This window comes from Anolis sagrei, chromosome 4 (assembly GCF_037176765.1).
Source record: "Anolis sagrei isolate rAnoSag1 chromosome 4, rAnoSag1.mat, whole genome shotgun sequence".
NCBI lineage: Eukaryota > Metazoa > Chordata > Lepidosauria > Squamata > Dactyloidae > Anolis > Anolis sagrei.
In genome coordinates, this window is record NC_090024.1 from 209,422,301 (window position 1) to 209,445,302 (window position 23,002).

Sequence of the window (23,002 nt, forward strand, 5' to 3'; positions counted from 1 at the left end):
TGCCTTTCCAGAATAAGGAAACTCCTAGGATTATGTCCCAATGCACTTTATCAGAGATCTAGGATATCTACATGCCCACCCCCTCCAAACACTCCACCTGTCATGCCTAGCACTTTTAACTTTATTATTACATTTGGCCCTGCCATTGTTTTTAATTGCGTCATTGTGTGTTGTTAATGTTATTGCTTTGTTTTTTTTTTGAGTTATTTTGCTGTTGTTGTTATTGTTTGACTATTGTATTTGGGCTCGGCCTCTTGTAAGCCGCACCAAGTCCTCCGGGAGATGGTAGCGGGGTACAAATAAAGGTTTATTATTATTATTAAATATGGCAAAAAGTACAGAGATCATTACCGCTTCTTAGGATCCATCTACATTGAGCATTTAATGCAGTTCGAAGCTAGCATGAAAGAAAACCCCTAATGAGCATCACTGTCGTTTGCGTCATCACCATCTGGGTGCAGTTTCTCAAGTTGCTCCTGACACACACACACAATCACCATCTGGAGTTTGATCTCCACTGCCATATAATCCAGATTATCATGGTAGATAATCCATATTATCTCGTTTGAACTGGGTTATATGAGTCCACACTGCCATATAATCTAGTTTATTTACTGTCCTGATTCTGAATAAAGAGCAACACTAAAAAAACCTGGGGAATTCCAGACAGGAAACAATCAGGGGCAGGTAACACCTCCCAACAAAGGACCCCCCAGGCAGGAAGCAGCCAGGCTTTGAAGCTGCAAGACTATTCAATTTGAAGCTGCAAGACTATTCACACTTGCCTCAAGCAAACAAGTTATTGCTCCCACCCTGAACATTATTCCACAGATATATAAACCCCTACTTGCCTAGTTTCCAACAGACCTCACAACCTCTGAAGATGCCTGCCATAGATGTGGGCAAAACATCAGGAGAGAATGGGTTGTTGTAGGTTTTTTCGGGCTATATGGCCATGTTCTAGAGGCATTCTCTCCTGGCGTTTCCCCTGCACCTATGGCAAGCATCCTCAGAGGTAGTGAGGTCTGTTGGAACTAGGAAAGTGGGTTTATACATCAAAGAAACCAAGATTATGGCAACAAGAATGATTGACAACTGGAAAACAGAGAGAGAAAATGTGGAGGCTGTGACAGACTTTGCATTTCTAGGTGCAAAGATGATTGCAGATGCAGACTGTGGCCAGAAAATCAGAAGACGCTTACTTCTTGGGAGGAGAGCAATGTCCAATCTTGATAAAATAGTGAAGAGTAGAGACATCACACTGGCAACAAAGATCCGCCTAGTCAAAGCCATGGTATTCCCTGTAGTCACCTACGGATGTGAGAGCTGGACCTTAGGGAAGGCTGAGCGAAGGAAGATCGATGCTTTTGAGCTGTGGTGTTGGAGGAAAGTGCTGAGAGTGCCTTGGACTGCGAGAAGATCCAACTAGGTAAAAGGAAGAGGGGCCAACCAAGGGCAAGATGGATGGATGGCATCCTTGAAGTGACTGGACTGACCTTGAAGGAGCTGGGGGTGGTGACGGCCGACAGGGAGCGCTGGCGTGGGCTGGTCCATGAAGTCACGAAGAGTCGGAGACGACTGAACGAATGAACAACAAATATCTGTGGAATGACCAGGGTGAGACAAAGGACTCTTGTCTGCTGGAGCTAGGTGTGAATGTTTCAACTGACCACCTTGATTAGCATATAATGGCCTGACAGAGCCTGGGGCAAACTTTTGTTGAGAGGTGATTAGATGTCCTTGATTCCGGCCATGAAAGCTTTCGACAATACATCAGGAGAGAATGCTTCTAAAACATGGCCATACAACTTGGAAAACTCACAGCAACCCAGACATTTATTTGACTGCACTGAATTTATATGCGTCTACACAGGCTATATAACGCAGTTTCAAACTGTATTATATGGAACGTGAGATGGGGCCTCAGGCTCCATTGAAGGCAGCAGAATCGATTTCCCGCCCCCCGCCTGTCCATCACAGCTCAGGCTCCACTGGAAGGCTCTGAAGCGAAGGTCCCGCCTCCTGGCTGTCAATCAATCTCCCTCCCTAGCTACCCGTTCACATAGAGAGGCTGTTCCTTCAGCCGGCCTCCCCTCCCCGGGCTCCCCCTGCCGGCCGAGCCAGCCTCCTCTCCTTTCCCACAATGCCCGTTGAGGCTGCTTCTGCCGCGGCTGCCTCAGCTCCAAGATGGCGCAGGCGATATTCGAGGCGCTGGAAGGTACTTCAGCCGGGGAAGCGTGGGCGCGCGGGGGGAGTGGAGGCCTGGCGTGTCAAGGGCGCGGCTGTTCCACGCCAGGTGGCTCCCCTCCCGCCGCTGCGGGCGGGCGGGACGGGCTCAGAAGGGCCGAGGGGAGGGTGCATGGAACAGCCGGAGAGGCGAGCGGAGGGAGGGGGAGCGTTTGGCGGACGCGCTCAGAGACTGAGGCAGCCTCTCTGGGAGGAAACACAATTGGAGTTCTTGAGGCCCATGTCTGCCTTTATATCTTTTTTTTTGGGCGTCTGACTGAGGAATGAGGCATCCTAAATCCTTGATACAACACAAACATCCCTCAGTTTCTTTCATAGGTTGCTTTTCCTCATAAGGGTGCATCTACATCAGAAATAATGCAGTTTGACACCACTTTAACTGCATTGGATCAATTTTGTGGAATCTTGGAAGCTTTACAAGGCCTTAAACTTTCTGTGGTGCAAACTACGAATCCCAGGACTCCATAGGATTGAGCCACTACAGTTAAATTGGTGTCACAATTGTATAGTTTAGATCAGGCACAGGCAAACTTGGGCCCTCCAGGTGTTTTGGACTCCAACTCCCACAATTCCTAACAGCCGGTAGGCTGTTAGGAATTGTGGGAGTTGGAGTCCAAAACACCTGGAGGGCCCAAGTTTGCCTGTACCTTGGTAAAAGTCTCATATTACAGGCTATTATTTATTTTATTATTATTTACTTCATTTCTACCCCGCTTTTATTTACCCCAAAAGGGACTCAAGGCGGCTTGCAAATCTGGCAAAAATTCAATGCTGCACATCTCATCAAAATATAAACAATCTAAATATTAAACACACATATCAAACAGATTAAAACCATATAAAATACCATGTCATGATGGAAGGTTGAGCCTCCTCATGGATTTATTTCTTCGTTTGCTTTGTTTTTGTTTTATCCTACCTTTCTATCAATATACGGACTCAAGGTGGCTAACAATCGACATCACATAAAGTAAAACAATATGAGCATAAAATGTTTAAAAATTACAATAAAACCCTTTAAACATGGGTGGCTGAGATAGTGACAACTTTCCTTTCTGATGGTTCAATGTATCCAAACTTTTTGTGCTCAATAGTGTGCACATATTGTCCTTGAAACAATGTGTATAAGATTATTATTTCGTATCAAAAGCATTGCATAAATAAGTTGTTTTTGTGTGTGTCAAGCGACTTGAAAAACTGCAAGTCACTTCTGGTGTGAGAGAATTCACCATCTGCAAGGACGTCACCCAAGGGACGCCTGGATGTTTTGATGTTTTACCATCCTTGTGGGAGGCTTCTCTCATGTCCCCGCATAGGGAGCTGGAGCTGACAGAGGGAGCTCATCTGTGCTTGCCTCAGATTTGAACTTCTGACTTGTTAGTTTTCAGTCCTGCCAGCACAAGGGTTTAACCCATTGCGCACCGGGAGCTACATAAATAAGTATAAAACCGATAGAAATAGAAAGAACATAAGCAGCTAAACAATTTATGGCCAAAAACGGGCAACAACGACCACATTGTCTGTAGCTTTAAACAATTCTTCCTCTGTACATGAGGCAGGGCATTGTGGACAAGCATACAGATGCTGAGTTTTTTTCTCTGCTCCACAGTCACACAAGGTGGAGGATTCTCTAAGTAGTGCAATTTTGCCAGGTTATCTTTTGATCTCCCAACACTACTTCTGAGTCTGTTCGGGGACTTCCAAGTTGCCCATTCTTGGTTTGCCTCTGGAGGCAGACCCTCGTGGGGGGCCATGCAATTGGGATTTCATGGTTTAGCTACCCAGAGGGATATTCTTGCTGTTGCTGGGGGAACGTTAGCTGAGGGAACATTAAGGGGTGTGGTGGTTCTCATGAAGCTTTCCCTTGGTTTGAATCTAATGGGAGGAGGCTGATAGCCATGCAGTGGATGGCTTTCACAGTGTTCAACCTTCTTTCTCTCACAGCATCACCTTCCCGTCACACATCTGGGAAATATGAAATATCCACACATTGTGTGTTTAAGCTTGAGTCTCATTTCCAAGGATAAATAGATCGATCGATTGTTAGTGTAATTGCTTGTTGTTTATTAAGTGGATAAGGGTTAAGTGGTCAATTGTTATATGTGCATTGAATTATTGCTGTTTTTATTGTGTGTAAACTGCTGTGAGTCGCCTTCGGGCTGAGAACAGTGGTATATAAGCAAAGGAAATAAATAAATCTATCTACAGTAGCGTTTCGCTTATCCAACATAAACGGGCCTGCAGAACGTTGGATAAGCGAAAATGTTGGATAATAAGGATTAAGGAAGAGCCTATTAAACATCAAATTACATTATGATTTTACAAATTAAACACCAAAACATCATGTTTTACAACAAGTCAACAGAAAAAAACAGTACAATACACGGTAACGTTATGCATTAATTACTGTATTTACGAATTTAGCACCAAAACATCACAATGTATTGAAACAGCTGTAGATCCAGGCGGGAGACAGACATCGTTGGATAATGCAGAACGCTGGATGAGCAAAAGTTGGATAAATGAGACTCTACTGTAGCTATCTATCCACCCATATATTCATCCTTGGAAATGAGTATCTATCTATATATCTATCCATCTATTCAAAGATGAAAACAATATGAAATATAGAATATTTCTGGTGCCAAGCATATTTCTGGTGCCAAGCATTTTGAATAAGAGATACTCAACCTGTCCTGAATTATTCCTTGGTTATAGCTGAAGATACTTTAAAAATGTACTACAAAGAAAAGGACTGTCTTGGGTGCATCTACACTGTAGAACTAATGTAGTCCAACATTAGTTTATAACCATCATGGCTCCATACGATGTAACAGTGTCTTCAACTTTCTCATTCCCAGGATCCCATAAGATGGAACCATGGCAGTTCTAAACTAGTGTCGAACTGCATTAAATTGACAGTGTAGATGTTACCCTGAGAAAGTATGATTGCCGAGTAACTGGGCAGGGATTTGAACCTTTGTCTCTTGAAGTCCTAGTCAACAAGCATTCAAGCATATTTTTATATGCAAGACTATTCCTAAAAGTGCTAGGGAATATTCAACAATATTCAATCCTATGAAGCTTTGATAGTAGAAGGGAGATTCCTTCAAAGTGCAAATCTGCCTTGATTGTTGCATATTCCAACCCTGTGAAAGTGCTAAAGGTACAAGGAAGATTGCAATTGCAGCCAATGGATCAGAGTCTTCTCTTTCATATATATCTATGTATCTATATTTATGTGGGGAGGAGGGGAGGAGGTTTAAATCCCCCCTATCCAGGCAAGGCTATGTATGCTTAAAGAACAGTAAAAAAAGAAACTGATCTTAAATGGCATGCTATTTACTTAACTTCTCTGATAGTGCAGATTTCACTGTGTAGAAGGGACCATACTGTGATTCTTAAATACCAGTCCAAAGAAATTAAGGGCTGTCCTAGCATTTAGTGATTTAAATGACATCTGACGTAACCTGGATCATGTTCAGGTATCCTTCAAAGGATGTTTCTGCATCATAGTCAGAAATCTTATCAGTCTTGTTGAGTTGTCACATTCAATATTCCAATTTATTTGGATCATTCACATGGTAAGCTTTGAAGACTGTGATGTTGTATGGATAGTTTTAAATATAATTGGGTGGCTCATTGTAGAACAACAAAAGCTGCATCAGAACTTGACGAAGACATGGTGTTCGATACAATTGATTTAGTTAGGTCTTAAGACAACCTTGGAACTGTTTATGGCATATTTCGGAAGGCAATATCTCTAGCCACCATTTTTGTCCTCTTTAGGAATGGATAATCAAACTGTCTTAGCTGTTCAGTCATTGTTAGATGGCCAAGGAGGAGTAGCAGATCCATCAGCACAAACTGTCAATGCATCCACCACCATTCAGACCATGGGTGAGTCCTTTGTGTTAATATTAAAGGAACATGGGGTGGGAGGAAATAAAAAACTTGTTTTCCAGTTATATTGTATCTTTATTGTTTGCTTGTAATGCTTTTGAACCTGTGCTGTGAGCTAAAATTGTGTGGAAATGTAAGCAACAGATCTCTTTCAAGAGATTTGAGCTCATAGCATTCAAAGAATTTTGGCTATGAGCAAGGCAAAACCTGCACATTCACAGAAAGGAAGATCAACTTTTAAATGGTAGAAGCACAAAGTTTTGGCAAGGAAGCACAACGTGAAGAGGTAGAAGCATTATTTTTTTCATACTGTACTCATTCCAGCCTCCTTCCCTCTCTTGCTCTCCCTCCCTCTCTTCATGAAGTCAAACATACAACAAATAAAAACTACACAAAATCAACTAACCCAAATTTCCTAAAAGCAGACAAGACCAATGCAGATAGCAGTTTCCCAAAGTGGACAAGCACAAGGAACAAGGCATGGAGGCTAGAAGCCATAAAGCCCCGAAAGCCATAAAGCCTCTGGCACTAGCTCTTAACTCAAAATGTTGCTTGTATGTCAAAGCAAAACACAGGCCAAGCAAAGCTCTTAACTCAAAACACTCATAAGTAGACGTTCCCCTGTACAGATGAAATACCGTAATTTGCATCTAATGAAAGTCAGAGGGTGATATTATGACATACCTAACATAGATAGTCTGTGATCATATGGCTATGGAAAAATGGAAGATAAATGACATTTTTAAAAAAGTGTTCTTTTAAGAACACTACATTGACTCGACTCTCTTATTATTTCTATTAGAGATGTTGTCCTCTAGATAAAACCTTGACTTTTTTTAGTAGGAGCTGGCTATATGTGTCCTATCAAAGTGAAACTTTAAACCTGTCGAGCCACAAGAATTAATCTCTAACCAATGTTGTATGTTTTTGTTACCAGTTCAACTATTTTATCTTAATTATGTTTAAATATGATAATAGTTTTGTGTTTGTACTTGCATGCAAGAGCCTGGTTGAGTGATGCAGAATCAACTTTGACAATTGGAAAATAACTTTTTTGTAATCACAGATGATGAGGACGTATTCCTTTGTGGGAAATGTAAGAAGCAATTCAACTCGCTGCCAACATTCATGACCCATAAGCGAGAACAGTGTCAAGGCAATTCCCCCTCATTGGCTACAGTGTCCCTGGCTACTAACAGTGGCTACACACCGTCCATTACGTCAGTGCACCAAGCTCAAACCACAAATCGCCAGGTAAAAATGCTGAATGTTTAGGCATCTCTGCACTATAAGGGGATAAAAGGTTATAATCATAAGCCATTGATTCAAAGTTAGACATTTGTGAGGGGGGAAGAAAACCAAGGATTCCTTTGGTTTACAGGAGCATTCACAAAAGTGTTACCAACACAATTATTATATTTGTTCTCAAGTTGGTAATGAATTATCTCACTACAATTTTGTTCAACTTTATAACATCATATAAAAATTAAGCCAATGACAAGCTGCTAATTGTGCTGGATGCTGAATATCTAGAAAATCCAATACAATTTTAAGTAACCAGGGCAGAATGTGGAGCTCCTGGCCACACAAACACGAAGATGCCGGGTTGCCATAAATGAGCTGTGTACAGATGAGCATTGACTTGTTTGACCTGATTCAGAAACATAACTTATTGTCTGAATGTAGATAGGACTTTACAAATCAGGATTGTAAACCAATGTGTCTTCCTTATTTAAGTATCATGCTTGGTTCTGGAGCAATAGAGTAGGGTACCAGATTCAGAGGAAGCACTATGCTTTTACCTGGATGTGCTCATGAGAGGAACAAGGTGAATACACTAACATGTAGTATATTCATGATACTGTCCACTGAAATCCTGCCTTACTGTTACGTTTGAAAGTGATTCACAGCCTAACCTGGCTGGAAAAGTTAAGAAAGAGGAGGATATATCATTAGCATCTTACATCTGGAAAAGTCAACCTAACAGTTGGGTAGGCTGTCTGGAACTAATGGTAATTTGTGTTTAGATACATTTGGAAGATTGTAGGTTTTCCAGATCTGAACAATATATATTTATGGGACTATATAACATAGAAGATAGCAGAATTATGCAGTGAAGGTGCCATCATATAATAAAGATAGTGGCCCTTCTTATGTGTTCCTTTAACCCCTGGACTCTTGATAGCCATAAAAAGTTCGTTATACCTATCTTAATAACCTCAAATCATCTGAAAGCAGTATAACAGTAAATTCATGACTGGTATTGTAAAGATTTGTGAAATGTTTGAACATTCCAAAGTGCAGTATTTATCTTAAATACCGAATCCTTTCTGAAAGAGTGGGATTGGAAATTTTGTTACAGGCAAAGTAAGATTTTTTTAATGCCTTCTTCCGAACAGATCTCTACATACATTACAGTCCCACCGTCTCCTCTGATCCAGACATTAGTGCAAGGGAATATTTTAGTAAGTGATGAAGTCCTGATGTCAGCTATGTCTGCCTTTACAACTCTGGACCAACCACAAATGCCCACTGTACAACCCTCTGTTCAGGTAAACAGAATGCTTTTCTTATTTTAAGGTGCCCGAAAATTTGTAAAACTGTGCCAGGTGTAAGATTTTATAGGCAGCTCGTGTATTTTTAAAATATGTTTTGTACTTTCCCAACATTTTTTGTATTTTGGTGGTAGTACCAAAATCCATGGATGCTGAAGTCCCATTATATTCAGTAGCACAGTAAAGTGGTATCCATTATATAAAATGGCAAAATCAATGTTTGCTTTGGGGATTTTATTTTAGTATTTTCAACTTGTGAATGATTACGGAATCTCAGAATACAGAGGGTAGAACGTATTGTATATAATAATGATGGTAGTAGTAGTAAGAATACTGATCAGGTTTATGAATGGAGGCAAGAGTCTGGGTACAAATCTTTTTGATGTTTTCTTTCCAACGTTTTTCTAATTCCCCATTTTCCTTTTTTAGAGCAGCCTGAATATGCACGCTGGAGCAGGATATCTTTCTCAACCACCACCACCCCCTCCTCCTCCACCTCCTCAGCCTCCCCCTCCAAGCCTGGGAGCACCAGTCCAAGCCAGCGCTCGTAACAGAGGAGTTGTGGAAGTGTACAGTGCTCCTCCCCCCATGGTCAGGAATGGTGCAGTAGAGATACAGAATCTGGGGATGCAGCCCTACCCAAATATGGAGGTACCGATGAGTTTGGGCCTGCATTGTTCAGTGTGCTGCTAGTATTGTTTGTGGTCTAAAATGCTGCTTCTGATTCATCCAGCTCCAAAAGGTGATTTACCAACATAATTAGAGAAAAGCATAACAGAATGTAGACAGCTGTCTTCTAGTTGGTGATTATTTCATTAGTGACCAGAGTGTTTATCAGGAAGATGTCCGCCTCATGCATGGAATTGAGACAAGAAGGAAAATTATTGACAGCATAGGCTACAGGAACTGACTGATATAGAGAAGTTACTAAAATGGCACATGTGCATGTGATATAGTGGGAACTGACCTCAAGTACTCAAATGCCAAGTCATGAAACAGAAGCCTTATTTATTCATTGGGAAGGTGAGTATTGGAAATGGAGGCCCCACCCACACTGCCATATAATGCATTATATGAGCATCCACTCACCTTATTAGACTGTTCCAAACTGTATCATATGGCAGTGTAGATGGGGCCTTATCCTCAGTATTAAAGACAACTATCAGGCATGGAAATTCAGAAACGCCCAACATGCCCTCATCATTTCTATAGAGTTTAAAACTAAATTATTACCTGTATGTGTTTATATGTATTTTGTTACAGTAATTATTTTGTACTGTTAGCCAAGAGTTGAATTAAAATATGGTCATAGTAAAGGTAAAGGTTTCTCCTGACATTAAATCTAGTCGTGTCTGACTTTGGGGGGTGATGCTCATCTCTATTTGTAAGCTGAAGAGCTTACAAATGGAGACACCTCCAAGGTCATGTGGCTGAAATGACTACATGGATTAGTTACTTCCCCGCAGAAGCGATACCTATTGATCTACTCATATTTGCATGTTTTCAAACTGCTAGGTTGGCAGAAGCTGGGGCTAACAGTGGGAGCTCACCCCACTCCCTGGATTTGAACCACCAACCTTTCAGTCAGCAAGTTCAGCAGCTCAGCAGTTTAACCTGCTGCACCACCAGAGGGCATATCCATGGGAATTGTAGTCCAAGCCTTAGTTACAGATATGTTTGATGCTGCTTCAGCCTTTAAAAATGAATGTTGGAGCCTTGAGGCTTCTAAAAAATAAGGCATTTTGTGATGTTAATATAACACTTTCAAACATGTTTTCACCAATACTTTATGTTTTAGGTGCCTAGCCAATGTGTGGAAGCCTCTGTGTACCGCTCTCCTCCGGCATACAGCCCAGGCAAGCAAGGTTTTAAGTCCAAAAGCCCGAATGCTGCTCATCCCTTGAACAATACATGCAGGGGAAATGTGACCAATTTTGATTCAACTCCAAAGAACCGTCGTTCTAAACCGGATAGCACTTTTCTGGAAGGTAAGCGTGTTTACCTTTCCTCTGATTTACCTAAAATGTGGCAGCAGAAGAAGGGAGAGAGAGAAAACTGAGCTGTGGACATGATTCATCTCTAGGTGACCTTCCCACTTTAGAATCTTGTGCATTTTTGTGTAAAACTAAGAAAATAATTTATTATTATTATTATTATTATTATTATTATTACTATTACTATTATTATTACTACTACTATGTCCATTTATACCCCGCTTTTTCTCTCCACAAAGGAGACTCAAAGCATCTTACATTAAAAGCATTTCAAAATAATTCAAAATTTACAGATATACAAACATTAAAACAGAATTAAATATCAATAGTATTAAAAATATACCGTTAACATCCATAAAAAACTGATTAAAAACATATTTGGATATTTTTGAAGATACAAGAAGCTCTGAGGAAAGGAAGCACTAGGCACTCTCTGGCAATATCTCTCTATAGGATTGGGACTATATTTAAGCTGCACTTTTTTCATGCCAGGAGTGACTTGAGAAACTGCAAGTCGCTTCAGGTGTGAAAAAAATTGGCCATCTGTAAGAACGTTGCCCAGGGGACGCCTGGATGTTTTACCATTCTGTGGGAGGCTTCTGTCATGTACCTACATGGGAAGCTGGAGCTGACAGACAGGAGCTCACCCCACTCCCTGGATTCGAACTGCTGATCTTTTGGTCAGCAGTCCTGCCCATTGTGCCACTGGGGGGTGGGGGGTGGTCGATCATGTTATTTAAGCTGCTGTAGTACAAGAATTTAATGAGAAGGAAATTAAAATACAGTGTTCGTGAACTGAAGTGAAACAGTAAGAATCTATGACAGCAGCTTTCTTGATATGAACTAATGCTTTTGTTCCTGCTGTTTGCATTTCAGGGAAATCTAAATCACCCAAATTGAAATGTACATATTGTGACAAGACTTTCACCAAGAACTTTGACTTGCAGCAGCATATCAGAAGGTAATGCTAGGCTTCCAGATGGGACACAGTGGCATTAGCTATAGATCAAAGGCAACAATTATGCTTCCATTGGAGCCATTCTTACTACTTGGCTAAGGCTTTGGAAACTATCTGTCTACTAGACTGGGGTGGTTTCCCAAACATTGAACACTGGCTACAGCATGCATGCATGAAAGTAACTCAGTTCCAGCTCTTGACTGCCTGTTATCAGCCTGCTGCATTTCCCCTAACATTGACACTTCTGTCTAGCCATTGGTAATCTTGTTAACAGTATTAGCTTCCAGATTGTCATGTTCAGGTTCTGCTTCTTCATTCTGTCTGTCCATATGTTCCAGTTTTTGATCTGTGCTACCAGTCCACATCCCTGTTTCATGTGCCTCTTGCTTTTCTCTGGGGGAATTTTTACTGTACTTTGACATACTGTTCTAAGAAAAAAAATCACCAACTAATTATTATTATTTTAGAAACTGAATTGGACATGGGGAGGGTTGCAGTAGCCAGGAATATGCCTCCAAAATCCAAGCCATATTTGATAGCATTAGACATATTGGTGACCACAATAGCAAACACCAATGCACATTCTGAGCACATAAAATGGAGGGATCTTGATTGTTGACCCAGGCACAGGATCATTCTTGTGTCGAAAGAAACTAACTTGATGGTCCAGGAGCTGGAACAGCCCAAGACATTTTGCAATCTGAGGCAGAATAGTCAATGCAAAATTGATGGGATTGATGTGATCACTGTGATCACATTTGATTCCAACTTTTAGGTGAAGGGCTATAGTTGAGTAGACACAAATTAAGAAGAGAAAGAGTCTTCCCACTTCTGGAACCTGGCTGCTGACCATTGGACTAATTGAAGCTTCTGAGCAGCCTTCAAAGGCAGCCCCACGTAGAGTGCATTGCAGTAGTCTAATTGGGATGTAGCAGTCAGGATGTTGATTTGTTTTATAATGTTTTTAGCTTACTTTACTTTTTGGAACCACCTTAAGTACAGTTTATTGTTGAAAACCAAGGCAGAGTTACAATTAAGAGTCTGCTTTCCAGGTTCTGAATTTGTGTCCTCTTTTCCTACAGCCACACAGGGGAAAAGCCCTTCCAGTGCATCGTTTGTGGCCGTGCCTTTGCACAAAAGTCCAACGTGAAGAAGCACATGCAGACGCATAAGGTGTGGCCACCAGGAGTTGGGTGTACCCTCTCTCGGAGCTCTGTCACTGTGCAAGTCTTGCCACTCAACCCCAATCAGGAGGAGGATGAGGAAGATGCAGGTGCATTGCTTACTGGTGAAATGACCAGTTGACTGATGACCTGCTCCCCAAACCTCTGAATATTTGTGCTTGCTTTTACACATCTGTCTTTTTCAGTCCTAAGACTAGCAGAGTTGAAGATTTTTATTTGTTTATCCTACTTACTGCAAGGTCAAATGTATATGTCAACATGCCCCTTCAGTCACATCTCTATGCTATGTGTTCTCCAGTCATATTTATGAGAGTATGTCCCAGCTGGTTTGTTCCTGAGATCAATCTGACATAAATTCAAAACCGGAGCAGTGATAGTGATAATGGGATAAGATGGAGGTCTCTCATTCATATGGTTATTTTGAATGGGAGTTGACCTGATGACCATTAACAACACAAACATTTACATGTAGAGTGTAGAGTGTAGCTTGTGATGAAGGGTGATCCAGTTGGCTTCCTAAATATAACTGCTATGGGCTGTCATTGATTTGAAGGAGTTGTGGATAATCTGTGGACACTATGCTCTTTGTATATCATGCTTTGAAAATACCAAATATTTTTATGGTGCGTGTCTTCCATCTCTGAAGGATGAGCAGTTCCTATAGTAAAGGTACCCAAAACAAAGTTCCACAGTGGTTTGACACATTTAGTGAAATGAAAATGGAAAATGAAGAGGACCTAGTTTTGCATTTTTAAGAGCTCATCATAATTTGAACAAATGAAAATGAAAATTTGGATTAGTGAATTTGAACGAAAGTAGAAGGATGGTTTTGGTGGGTAACCTGGCCTAAAAATAACCCTTCTCAATAATACCTCAAATTAGAACTCTAATGTTTTGTGTCTTATTTTTTTCCTGCAGACCTAAACCCATCTCCAGGAAACAGCCCCCCACAACCTCAGACCATGCCTCCAACACAAGAGCATGAATCCAGCAAGTTGGAAGCCCAGCAAGTGGTCTTGATAGACAGTTCTTACCAGTGCCAGTTCTGTCCCAACAAATTCAGCACATACTTCCAACTGAAATCACACATGACTCAGCACAAACATGAGCAGGTGGGTGACTAGCCAAGGCATGGATTTCCTCCTGCCTTGCTTAGGTCTTTCCTTGACCTGTAGAAATTGAGGAATTTATGTCTGAAATTTGTATAATCTAAGTAGAACATAGAATTAAGCTTTTCTTGGTGCAGAATGTAGGATAATTTGGTGCAGGGCTTTTCCTTCTGTAGTGCCATTCAGAACAAAACGCAGGAAAAAAGATTTCACCTAAACGCTAGGAAGAGATTCATGGTGGTAAGAGCTGTTTAGCAGTGGAGTTTGCTGTCTTGGAGGGTGGTGGAGTCACCTTCTCTGGAGGTTTTTAAGCAGAAGCTGGATGTCCATCTGTCGGAGTGCTTTGATTGTGTGTTCCTGCATGGAAGGGGATTGGGCTAGATGACCCTTGTGGTCTGTTCCAATTCTGTGTTTCTATATAACTCCATATCCTATTTCAGTCTATCATTCTAGCCTAGTATACTTTTCACCTGTTAGTCACAGTTCTATGTCATTATTTGGGTAGAAATATTAGAGGCAGAATCAGAGGCATTAAGGTCTTATAGTTCATCTGCAGCCCTTCTGGAATATATTACACTCACTGATAGAGCATATATTCTCACTGTTCGCCAAGATGGAAGGGTAAAACTAAAACAAATCCATGAAAACTTCATCTTAGTTTTTGTCAAACTTTTGATATCTGAAGTAAATTATTCATTTTGAGTCCAACCTCCATGTTTATTTTAGAATGTGTTCGGGCTACTTGCTGGGGGAAGGGAAGACTTCTTTAAACTTTAAGGGCTTAATTCAGTTTCAAAAAAAGTTCTGCTAGCTTCTTTGGTGTATTCTTTCTTAATCACCTTCACTCTGGGATCAGACAGAGGAAAGTTTATAGGAATATAGGGTAGTAGTAGACCCCCTCCTGTGCATGAAGGAGGAACCTGAAACTCACAAAAGCCTTCAATTACTTGTGTTAATTTATTTCAAACAGTACGTTATGGTTAGTTGGATGGTCTTTGTAGAATACAGATTAATGATTATTATCAGACTGAATTCTCTGTTTTCCATTCCTGTGTAGGTTTACAAATGTGTTGTGAAAAGTTGTGCACAAACGTTTCAGAAGCTGGACTCTTTCTTAGAACATACCAAGAACCACCAGGAGGAGCTGAGCTACCGCTGCCACCTCTGCATCAAGGACTTTTCTTCCTTATATGAACTGGGCGTCCACCAATATTCCCACAGCCTGCTGCCTCAACACAGTCCAAAGAAAGACTTGGCCATTTACAAGTACAGTAGTTGCAGAGCCAGCAGTTGTCATCTGAGTTTGAAGGGAGAAAGTTAAAACTGCTTTTTGAATGTGTTCTTAGCAGGGCAAACATGTGAAATAAACTTAGGAAATCTATCAGTGCCATGAGGTTTAGGTGGTTAGATCTAATTTGCTTAGTTGAGAAATACTAACAAACCAAATCAGCTGGTTGAGAACAAACCATAACTTGCAGTAATGAAGATAATATGTAGTTTGCAACATGTTAGAAACACGTTGGCTGAAGTTTACTGTTGCTCATTTTTATCTCAAATCTTGTTTTGTCACTGTTACGCCATTATCCCTTATTCCAGATAGGAGAACATTTTGATGAGACTACCTGGCATTTAGATCTAGAACTTCTAGGCTAGTTTAAAAAACCCTCAGAAATGAACTATGTTCATATGTTTTTATGTTCATATGTTTTAGGCCTCTGATATCTGTGATGAAGTTTGGGCTCAAGGACAACTGTTTTCAGCCATTTTCTTTCACTGCCCTTTCAAGCCATGCTCATGCTTCCCCCTCTTTCCACTTTTGTTGGACAGTTTAGAACTGGACAGTTGGAGGAAGGATTCATTTCTTCATTTGCATTCTAAGGCTTCCCTTCTCCATACATATTTTCACAGTAATACCTATGGTATCCTCCTACTCTTTTATTCTCAAAACAAATGTTTGAGTTAGGCTAGGAAAGGGTCACCAAATAGCTTCATGGCTGAGCAGAGATCAGACCTCTTACATCCACCTCCAGTATTTTAGACACTGTACCCCAATGACACTTGTGACTACAAAATGTCTAGTTTTCCATTATGTTGACAAATTAGAAAAGTTTTTTTTTAAGTGTCACTTTGTTTGCAGAAAATTTCAATTTAGAAATGGAGGGAAATGTTCGTATTGGTTTCCTATCAGAATGTTGGTTTTCCCAACACTCAGGAAAAATAGAATAGTGACAGTGTTCTAGAAAATTTCCAAGAAATGTATTTTTACACAATCTCTATATTTGCAGAAAGCTATACTTCCTATGCAGAGAAATACTTTATGCATATATTTGCATAGGAAAGCCACATATACATAATATTTCATTAGAAGTCTTTGCAATGGGAAAATATCTCTTGAGACCTGTGTACAAATCTCCATTTTCTTCTTTAGCAGGGAGAACAATTTGCACACTGTTCAGCCTTGCATGCTAGGGCAAAGAGCACAAAGACTTACATCCATTTTTAGTTAAGCTAACTCCAAACATATTTCCTTCTCCTTTCTGCTTCAGGTGTGTCAAGTGTGTAAATAAATATTCCACACCAGAAGCCCTGGAACATCATTTACAGACAGCAACACACAATTTCCCCTGCCCTCACTGTCAAAAGGTGAGTAGGTGGATTTAATGAAGTTACTTGACTGTTTGGGTGTATAGCTGGGATTTTTTTTTTGTCCATCTGATGTATTTCACCAGACTTCTTAAGTTACAAATTCATGAAGTCAAATGTTAATGTCCAACTGAGGAGTGCAATCTATACTGCAGATCCAAAGTATCACAGAAAGGCTGTACAACATTGTCCTTAGTTAACTAGGGACATTTTGTTCTGTGACTCTTTCTTCCATGTTACATCCACAAGATTTGATTATGCAGTAGTAACTAAAAGACTCTTCTAAGGTCCCTTAAGCTTTTCTCCATTCTGGGAATGAGTTGCAGCTACATTCAGATACACATATACTGTTTAGTGATGACCTTGCTCTTAGCTGTGTGTGTGTGTGTTTGCAGGTGTTCCCCTGTGAGAGGTACCTGAGACGGCACCTCCCCACACATGGGGGTGGAGGTAAATTCAGATGCCATATCTGCAAGAAATTATTCCGCCGAGAACACTACCTCAAACTACACGCTCACATTCACTCTGGTAGGTAATGAGGCAAAAATATCTACAATGCATCATACTTGTTTTTCAGTCCTAGGGTTGGGGAAATTGCTGTTACTATCTTTAGCAATGGTCAGTAGCCCACACTGCTTGGATTTCACTTATCTGTAGGAGTAATTGTTCCCAGTTTGGTGATTGTTAGCATTAGTTTCAAACTTACTGTTGAATTGTGGTCAGCCCTTTTGCATAAAGCAGCCTAAACAGATTAGCCCGCAGATGAAAGCTTCATAAGAAACTGTGAACAAATCAGAGTATTAAGAAATAGTGGGGTGAGGAAGAATTGTGATTACATTAATAGCTTTTGCATCTTGGGATTCCCCTTTAAGCCTCATCTCTCACCTGTTTTTAGAACCACTCTCTTTTATTTATGAAAATTTTCATTATCTTAGGGTGCAGCTATATAGTGGAGCTCCACTGGCTGCCATTTATTTTCCGAGCCCAATTCAAGGTGCAGGTGCTTACCTACAAAGCCCTGAACGGTTTGGGACCACCCTACCTGCGTGACCGCATCTCCATCTACGAATCCACACGTTCTCTTCGGTCATCTGGAGAGGCCCTGCTCGTGATCCCACCGGCGTCGCAAGCGCGCTTGGTGGAGATGCGGGACAGGGCCTTTTCCGTGGTGGCCCCCCGACTCTGGAACACCCTCCCCAAAGACCTTAGATAGGCCCCTACATTGGCTGCCTTCAGAAAGAACTTTTAAGACCTGGCTTTTCCGATGCGCCTTCCCAGATTAGGAAATCTCCACCACCAAGTCCCATAAGCACTTTATCAGAACCAATGATTGCTGCACATCACACATCGCACTTGCCCTGGAAGCCCTATATACACCTCCTGTCACATCAGCACTTTTAATCTTGTACCCATTGCTCTGGTCCGGCCCAGTTTTATTGTGTTTACTGTATTGTGCCTGTTGTTTATTTTGCTTTATTCTGGTTTTAATTGTTTGATTTGCTTAGATTGTATTGTTGTGTTGAGGCCTCGGCCTATGTAATCCGCATTGAATCCTTCGGGAGATGCTAGCGGGGTACAAATAAAGTTTAATAATAATAATAATAATAATAATAATAATATTGTAGAACTACTGCAGCTTGACACTACTTTAACTACCATGGCTCCATGCTATGGAGTCCTGGAGTTTGTAGTTTGATGAGGCACTAACAATCTTCAAGTAATCGATAAGGACTTTGTAAACCTACAACTCCTGTGATTCCATAGCATAGAGCCTTGGCAGGAATCAAATTGCATTAATTCTATAGTACATTCTAAATGTTTCTTGGAAATTATATTTTAATGTGTCTTTTCAACATGTGATCTAATATATTCTAGAAATATTTAATATAAAGTGTGGTCAAAGTGTGGTTTTCAAGTCAGATATATCCCACCCCTTGTTTTATTTGTGGCCTACATTAATTGTTACAAAAAAATGGAAACGTGGTTCCAGGGATGATAAACTGTTTCCATCTTGGAAGTCTCCTTGCAAAGTCAGTAGAAAATCTTTAAGTGCTTACACCAAACCCATCTTTTCTTTTTCTTGTGCAGGTGAAAAGCCTTTCAAATGCTCCATGTGTGACTCAGCCTTCAACCGGAAGGATAAACTCAAAAGGCATATGTTGATCCATGAGCCTTTCAAGAAGTATAAATGTCCATTCTCGTAAGTATCACATGTGCCTTGAGAATAGCACTGGCATTGCAGATAATGTTGGGATAATTATAATGGTTGGGAAGTGTGATTCTTCTCAAATTAGGCTTTATTACTGTAATTATTTATTACTTTTGAGGTCATTTTTTCTGATTGTCAATCCAAACATTCTGCATGATTCCCAAACAAGTAGCAGTATTAGATAACCCATAGGAGGAATAGCCTTCTTACTCTAGGATCTTCAGTCCACATCTGATTAATGAGGCATTCAGTAGCATTCTCTGTCTTCACAATTCATTATAGTATATTTTGCAAATGGAAGAAATTAGAGGAGGCTGGTGGTGGTTAATGTGAGAGCCTGGCAGTTCTGTGAGGACTGAAGTCAAATGCCACCACCTCACACTATATATTTAGCCACACAGATGTAGTTTTATCCTTCGGTTCACTCAGTTAAGGAAAACCTCGATATCTACTTTATTACCTTGAGTATTACTTTTGTTCCCAGCAAGAGTGTTTTCGTTTATTTTTGTGTTTTTTTTCTTGTCATTGTTTGGACATGTCTTCCTGAGTCATTTGCTGAGCAGGCATCTTGCTGGGATTTAGTGTGCTATGCTATAAATTGAAATGGTGAACATGGACTTGCTTGGAGATAGATAGCTATCAGATGTTCTTGGTCCCTTCCAGTTCTTCAATTCAAGAGAAACCTGCAGCTCTTTTTCTGGCACAATTTTGGTGTCTTTTTCAGTAAGCCAATTTTCAAAAGCTTTGCAGGATGAAGGAACAGCGTAGATAGAGCACTGATCTTTTTTGCAAGCTGATATCTGCATTGGTGTTCAGGCTTCAGTTTCTGCAGTGATCAGGAGCTCTTGTAATTTTCCTACTATTTAAATTACAAGATGCAACCATTGTTAAAATACCTTGATTCTGGTATATTTTGTTCATCATTTTGATTTTTGTTGCTGTTGCAGAAATCGCACAGGCTGCAGTAAAGAGTTCAACAGGCCAGACAAGTTGAAAGCTCATATTCTTTCCCATTCAGGTAAACAAGTTTACAGCTTTTTGGGGAGGAATGAACATATCATTGTTCCTTCAAAGTAAGCTTTGTTGTACTTCATCTGTAGTGAAGTGGGGAAGAAATGTAGCTCAAGCCATGAGGTTTTAGGACCATCTGATTAAGCTGGACCTAATTCTGTCTGCTGCTGTAGCTAAATAATCCACCCTGCATTGAAATGTATGTCCCAGAAACTATCCAAAGAAGCTAATGATAGCAAAACTTAATCATGTCAGCTCAATTTTTCTACAACACTTAGGCTGGATACCCACTGTAATATAATGTATTTGAATTGTGTTATATAGTCAGTGTAGATTGGACAACTTTGGCCCTCCAGGTGTTTTGGACTTCAATGCTCAAAATTAGGAATTAGGAGTTGAAGTCCAAAACAACTGGAGGGCTGAAGTTTGCCCATGCCTGGTTTAGACCCATATAATGCAGTTCAGTGGAGTTCAAATTGTATTATATGACTGTAGGTCCAGCCTTAGATTTTGTCCAAAACGTATTCAGCAGAATGGACTTTACATGTCTTCTCATGCAAAACCTGTTGCATTTTATTCTGGTTGGGATGCAGAGAAACAGGTTAATTTAATATGATGTAGTAAAGTTGCTAAGACTTTAGACCATGTAGAGGACGGCTGGTCACCTGTCAGGGAAATGTTAATTGAGGATCTGTATGCTGCTGGTGGGTTGGATTAAATTATTCTTCATGTCCCTCCAAATCCCTCCAAATTTTACAGTTCCATTTAACACCCATTTTCAAATTGTACCTTGATTATAAAGTGGGTCTAGGCCCAGAATAGGCAATGTAGGACATTGCTGAACTGTATACTTTGCCATTTCCTGCTCTAGTCAAAGCATTAGTGCACAAATAATTCCACTGTTTGTGTCTTTTCTTCTTTAGGGATGAAGATCCACAAGTGCCAGTATTGCCATAAGACCTTTAGCCGGCGAGCTCACATGGCAGAGCATCAACGTGCTCACACAGGCAACTACAGGTACCGTTGCCCTACCTGTAGCAAAGGTTTTACACGACAGAAATACATGAAAGATCACAACTGCAGGATAAGCCTACCCAAGGACAAAGAATTGCCAATCAGAAGGTCCCAGAAGAAGTGGGGGACTCGTGGGCGGAAAGTGGGACTTTCTCTTTCAACTCAACTGGCCTTGACTGAATTAAAGGACAATGCAGGTGGAGAGAATCCTCAAAAAAGTGGTTCGAATAAAGAACAGTTTCCAGAGTCTGACACAGTCCTGTCCATTGTGGTTGGCAGGCCAGCCCCAATGCCATCAAATTCAGAACATGGCCACTCTACCCAGTGTAGTGGCATCCCATCCAATGTTTCTCTCACTGAGTTGCAGCCCGGGTCAAGGAACCCATGTGGCATGCTGGCAGTTCCTGTTTACATTCAGGCTACAGACTGACTGAATAATATTGTGATTTGTGGGCCACCTTAGTGGGAAGAAGGTTCCTCTTGTCTTTGGCAGAGCTGGATTACAGCCAGGGACTAGAAAGGCATGAGAAAAGTGTATGTTCGTAAATTTTGGGCTGCTCGGAGCAGAAAATGCATTGGGAAAGGAGAATAATTCAATTTTCATGACTGCACACACCAGCAGAGGCTCTGAAAATATAGTTGTATTTTTTCTGGTCAATGAGGTTTATGTTCTGTCCTGAACCCAGTGAGAAACATAATCTTGATGAGTATAGTATTCTGCAATTTTTTTCAGAATATGTTAAAGTCTATCCCATTTGTGGCTGTGCACTGAAATCTGCATGGCCCTGCCCTGGGATGGTTTGCCTTTCCTTTTCAAGCAAGTCCATTATGTCTCTAATGAAGGGAAGGTTGCTATTTGTCATTATGCAGTGACCTCAAAACTTCTGGAGCAATTGCCAGGAGAGGAACAAATAGCTGCTAAGGATGTATTATGGGCCAAGCAGATGCACTAAGAAATCATAACAGTTTAATATGATGGTTATGTCAGGTGCTGGATATAATGTTACATTCTTAAAATATGTCAGAATTGTTATGCTATCCAAATTTCAATGTTTTTGGTTGTTTGTGACCATTAGCTTCAGGAAAACTGATGCATTCTGTGAAACCAAAGCTTCGTAAATCCCTCACTCCGAGTCTGTTGGCATTTCACATTTTTTAAAAAGTGTCTTTACTGCTTCTCCCATGAATTATATTTACATATCCATTTTTCAAGGAACTCAAAACAGCTTTGTCTCACCACTGTGAAGTAGGCTAAGTGTGAGTAACTGACTTGTTTAGGCCTCTTACAGCGTAATCCTGTACATGTGTACTCAGATAAAAGTTAATTCAATGGGACTAATTCTCTAGTAAATCTGTTGTAGGATTGCAGCTACAATGACTTTCATTTTGCATTCAAACCAGTGGCCAAGTCCGTGCTGATTGTAATGCTTGAACAAGTGTATATATGCATGAATATATGCATTTAGCAATCACCGATTCCTGATGAGTTATTTTGGATGAAAGGAAGTGTTACAACAAGCAGGTAGGATTGTGTTTAGATAATATCTTGGATGCTGAAATGCTCACTTTTTTCTGTACAAAATTAAGATAAGCTGACAGGTATTCTAAGTACAGATAAGCTGACAGGTATTCTAAGTAAGTAGTAATTCCACTCTCTTCTTTGGTTTGACCTCACCTGGACTACTATGTTGATACCACAGTTTAAGAAGAAAAAAGCTGGAATTTATCCAAAGGAGGGCAGCCAAGACTGTAAAAGATTTGAAAACCAAGCTCTAGCGGAAAAGGTTGAAGTTGAGTGTACTGAGCCTGGAGATGAAAACGCTGAGAGATGACACAAGAGATGAAAGTCTTTCATGTGGAAGATGGAGTGAGCTGGTTTTCTGTTGTTCTAAAGAACAGAATTTGAACTGGTGAACTGAAAATACAAACTAGTACAGTGGATTCTACCTAAATGTTTGGGAGAGTTTCTGTGAGCTGTTCAGCAGTGAAAAAGACTATCTCGGAAACTGGAGTTTTTAGCGATTTGAAAGTGATCCCTGAGAAAAACATCAGCTGTGGATTCCTGCACTGGCAAGGCATTGTTCTAGATGGGTTTTTGGTTCCTCTCCAACTCTTCCACTGTTTTCTGCAATTCTGGATTATCTGTTCAGTAAAGGTAAAGGTTTCCCCTTGACA

General features: G+C 40.6%; 1 protein-coding gene across 2 annotated transcripts; it reads left to right on the forward strand.

The window, feature by feature from the left end:
• Positions 1 to 2,058: 2,058 nt before the first annotated feature.
• ZNF341 (zinc finger protein 341) lies at positions 2,059 to 23,002 on the forward strand. 2 transcript variants are annotated; one of them, XM_060772340.2, is made up of 15 exons: positions 2,059 to 2,218; positions 6,037 to 6,147; positions 7,217 to 7,404; positions 8,550 to 8,702; positions 9,135 to 9,356; positions 10,504 to 10,693; positions 11,576 to 11,660; positions 12,740 to 12,930; positions 13,760 to 13,953; positions 15,008 to 15,216; positions 16,497 to 16,593; positions 16,989 to 17,121; positions 18,682 to 18,793; positions 19,750 to 19,820; positions 20,737 to 23,002. In XM_060772340.2, exons 1-15 carry the CDS (start codon positions 2,188 to 2,190, stop codon positions 21,255 to 21,257), a joined length of 2,508 nt encoding a protein of 835 aa, XP_060628323.2. In that variant the 5' UTR covers positions 2,059 to 2,187; the 3' UTR covers positions 21,258 to 23,002. The 2 variants fall into 2 exon arrangements, with proteins under 2 accessions (XP_060628323.2, XP_060628324.2); XM_060772341.2 differs by lacking the exons at positions 2,059 to 2,218; positions 6,037 to 6,147; positions 7,217 to 7,404 and having other exon boundaries at positions 8,615 to 8,702; positions 9,140 to 9,356.

What these genes read in the sequence shown, in the direction of transcription:
- ZNF341 (XM_060772340.2), top strand. Translation starts at nt 2,188, where the DNA reads ATGGCGCAGGCGATATTCGAGGCGCTGGAAG. An exon ending in CTCAAACCACAAATCGCCAG is followed by an intron (nt 7,405 to 8,549) that starts GTAAAAATGCTG and finishes TCTTCCGAACAG; the next exon opens with ATCTCTACATACATTACAGT. An exon ending in TTGCAGCAGCATATCAGAAG is followed by an intron (nt 11,661 to 12,739) that starts GTAATGCTAGGC and finishes CTTTTCCTACAG; the next exon opens with CCACACAGGGGAAAAGCCCT.